The sequence below is a fragment of the Vigna radiata genome, chromosome 1 (genome assembly GCF_000741045.1).
Source record: "Vigna radiata var. radiata cultivar VC1973A chromosome 1, Vradiata_ver6, whole genome shotgun sequence".
NCBI classification, from domain to species: Eukaryota; Viridiplantae; Streptophyta; class Magnoliopsida; order Fabales; family Fabaceae; genus Vigna; species Vigna radiata.
In genome coordinates, this window is record NC_028351.1 from 21452739 (window position 1) to 21456012 (window position 3274).

At 36.7% G+C, this 3274-nt stretch overlaps 1 protein-coding gene across 1 annotated transcript; it reads left to right on the plus strand.

The window, feature by feature from the left end:
- The first annotated feature begins 648 nt into the window (after positions 1 to 648).
- On the plus strand, positions 649 to 3038 carry LOC106759204 (UDP-glucuronate:xylan alpha-glucuronosyltransferase 1). Its single transcript, XM_022778750.1, has 3 exons — positions 649 to 771; positions 868 to 1478; positions 1813 to 3038. Exons 1-3 carry the CDS (start codon positions 650 to 652, stop codon positions 2853 to 2855), a joined length of 1776 nt encoding a protein of 591 aa, XP_022634471.1. The 5' UTR covers position 649; the 3' UTR covers positions 2856 to 3038.
- The last annotated feature ends 236 nt before the right edge of the window (positions 3039 to 3274 follow it).

Sequence of the window (3274 nt, forward strand, 5' to 3'; positions counted from 1 at the left end):
GAGGATTCGTTGCATTGCATGCCTCTGTAGCTGAAAAGTGAAAAGATAGAACAATGGCTACTTCCCCACGTGCTCTTGAAGGTAGACACCGTTTTCCAGCATCCATGTGAGTGCCTTCTGGTTACACTTTCAGCATTACATTCTCAACTTTATCATTGTTATTTAGCTCTTAACAGTGTGTTGCCTCCATTAAATAGAATTCAGGAAGCAACTATCCTATCAAATTTCTTGCTCTATCCCATCAAAAGTTTCTAAAATATTTTATTCCGAAATAGAAAAGAGGTGATTGTCTTACGGAAAAAAATTTCCATATTTATTTTAATGTGTTCTGGAAAATGAAACCTGGAATGATAGGTGCCATGAGAAATTTGACAGGGTGTAGGAAGCAACAGCCCTCTAATACATATTCAAAACAAAAAAAAGAGAAAGAGTCTTGAAGAGAAAAAAGAAAAAAGGGGTGTGAAAGGAATGGGCCACCATATTTAAAATTGTTTAAAATATATTTTCTTTTGGTTATACTATTATTTTGACGTTGAATAACAACGTGGTACAGTGTAGATTTATACAGACGAAGATTAACAAAAGGCAATGCCAAAGATGTTAAGAATGAGAAGCCTATCCAGTTATCCATCAGAGACAGAAACTCAAGATGCAACGTTTCTTTCTTGAAAACTTTTCTCTTATTCATAGCCATCTGCATTACTTATGTAATGCTTCTGTATTCTGCAAAAGCTTACAACAGCAACCATTTACCAAGCGTGTTCGCTCAGGGTATGCATGTGCTACGTTTAAGTATGTTCTCATATATATATAGCAAGCATCGAGTTACCAACATGATGAACTGATTCTGTCAAATTTTGAGAACAGGTGGATATGGGGTGGATCAGATCCTCGGTATACATCGGATGTAGACATTAACTGGGATGATATGTTACAAATTACAAAGAAACTGATGGGGAAAAAAGAATTTCAAGGAGTTGGGCTTCTAAACTTCAATAAGACTGAATTAGACCATTGGGAACAGCTTATTCCTAATGTTACACATGTTGTTCTGGACTTAGAGTATGCTGCAGAAAATCTGACATGGGAATCCCTATACCCAGAATGGATTGAGGAGGAAGAAGGGACCCAAGTTCCGATTTGTCCTTCCCTTCCAAGTCTTAGATCTCCTGGTATAAGGCTCAATCTCATAGCTCTCAAGCTTCCTCATGCCAATGGAGGGAATTGGTCTAGAGATGTTGCTCGGTTGCACTTGCAACTAGCAGCAGCTAGGCTTGCAACCTCTTTCAAAAGCAATTATCCCGTTTATGTGCTTTTTATGACCAAATTCTTCCCAATACCCAATTTGTTTACCTGCAAAGAACTCGTGAGACATGAAGGGAATCTATGGTTGTACAGACCAAACTTGGCTGTTTTGAGACAAAAGCTCCTCCTCCCAGTAGGATCATGTCAACTTTCACTTCCTTTGAGGGGCAAAGGTTAGTTCTGCTTTTCTAACACACTCATACACAGCAATGCTATATATGATAAATATATTTCATTTTTTGAACACTCAGACATAGCATGATAACGTCAGAAGCATATAATGTCGGAAATTGTATCCATTAACGAATAACTTTATCAGAAATCAATGACTTGTTTTTAAGTAACAGTTACTTAACAACCAAGAAAAATAACTCTTTCTACTTGAAACAGACTTGTTATGCTCTCTCATCCATGATCATGAGCAATAGAACATCGTCATGTTGTCTCTTCGTTATATTTCTTTTATCGAGTATGTGATTTTGATAAAATTGAATTAACTGCAAGCAGAGCTGATTTACGCGGGAAATGCTCGAACAGAAGCGTATGTAACCATTCTCCATTCAGCTCACGTTTATGTCTGTGGAGCTATTGCTGCTGCACAAAGCATTCGCATGTCTGGATCAACTCGAGACCTGGTTATACTTGTTGATGAGACATTGGATGAGTACCACAGAAGTGGTTTAGAAGCAGCAGGGTGGAAAATTAGGACAATAGAAAGGATCAGAAACCCAAAGGCTGAAAAAGATGCTTACAACGAATGGAACTACAGCAAGTTCCGTTTGTGGCAGCTTACAGATTACGACAAGATAATATTCATCGATGCAGATTTGATCGTTCTAAGAAATATAGATTTCCTATTTGGAATGCTAGAAATCACTGCAACAGGAAATGATGCCACACTTTTTAACTCAGGTGTCATGGTGGTCGAGCCATCAAATTGCACATTCAAGCTCCTCATGGATCATATTGATGAGTTTGAGTCCTACAACGGAGGGGACCAGGGATACTTAAATGAAATATTTACATGGTGGCATAGGATACCAAGACGCATGAACTTTTTGAAGCATTTTTGGGTTGGAGATGAAGAAGAGAAGAAGCAAATGAAGACTTTGTTATTTGGTGCTGAGCCTCCAGTTTTGTATGTCCTTCACTATCTAGGAATGAAGCCGTGGTTGTGCTTTCGGGACTACGATTGTAATTGGAATGATGATATCTTTCACGAGTTTGCAAGTGATGTTGCTCATGAAAGGTGGTGGAAGGTGCATGATGCAATGCCTAAGCTTTTGCAAGAGTTTTGCATGCTGAAGTCAAAGCAGAAGGCGAAGTTGGAATGGGATCGTAGGCAAGCTGAAATTGCAAACTACTCAGATGGGCATTGGCGAATCGAAGTTAAAGATAAGAGGTTGAAGAAATGCATAGATAAGTTGTGTTCATGGAAAAACATGTTGAAGCATTGGGGTGAAACCAATTGGACTAATGATGAGTCTTATTATACTCCAACGCCGCCTGCCATTGCCACAATCCCTTTCTCATCTGTCACATCAATTTAACTTTCTACCTTCATTGCCAGTGTTAATAAATTTCTTGGTGCAGAAAAATGGCATCAAGGGAGAAAATTTTCTGCTTCAGTTTTTAATGAATATGTTCCATTCTACTCTTCTTTTTCGTGTGCTGTTGAGTTACTGTGTTATCATGTATTATATCAAAGAGTATTATTATCAATATAAGACACTTTTATGTTAATTTCACACAAGAATTTCAAGAAAAAAGAAAATAAAAAATAAGAAAAAATAATGTTAAATGAATATAAAAAAATTTAGGTATCTCAAAAAATCATTTTTCATTAATATTTTATCAGAAAAAAAAGTGTAAAATATTCATTTATTTGAAAGTAACATTAATTCATTTGTATCTCACTCTTATATTTTGTTACTATTCTGTAAGACATATCCATTTGTAAATATTACAA

Coding starts and splice junctions, on each gene's coding strand:
- LOC106759204 (XM_022778750.1), top strand. CDS start 650: ATGCAACGTTTCTTTCTTGAAAACTTTTCTCTTATTCATAGCCATCTG. Junction 772..867: donor ACCAAGCGTGTTCGCTCAGG/GTATGCATGTGC, acceptor TTTTGAGAACAG/GTGGATATGGGGTGGATCAG. Junction 1,479..1,812: donor ACTTCCTTTGAGGGGCAAAG/GTTAGTTCTGCT, acceptor AACTGCAAGCAG/AGCTGATTTACGCGGGAAAT.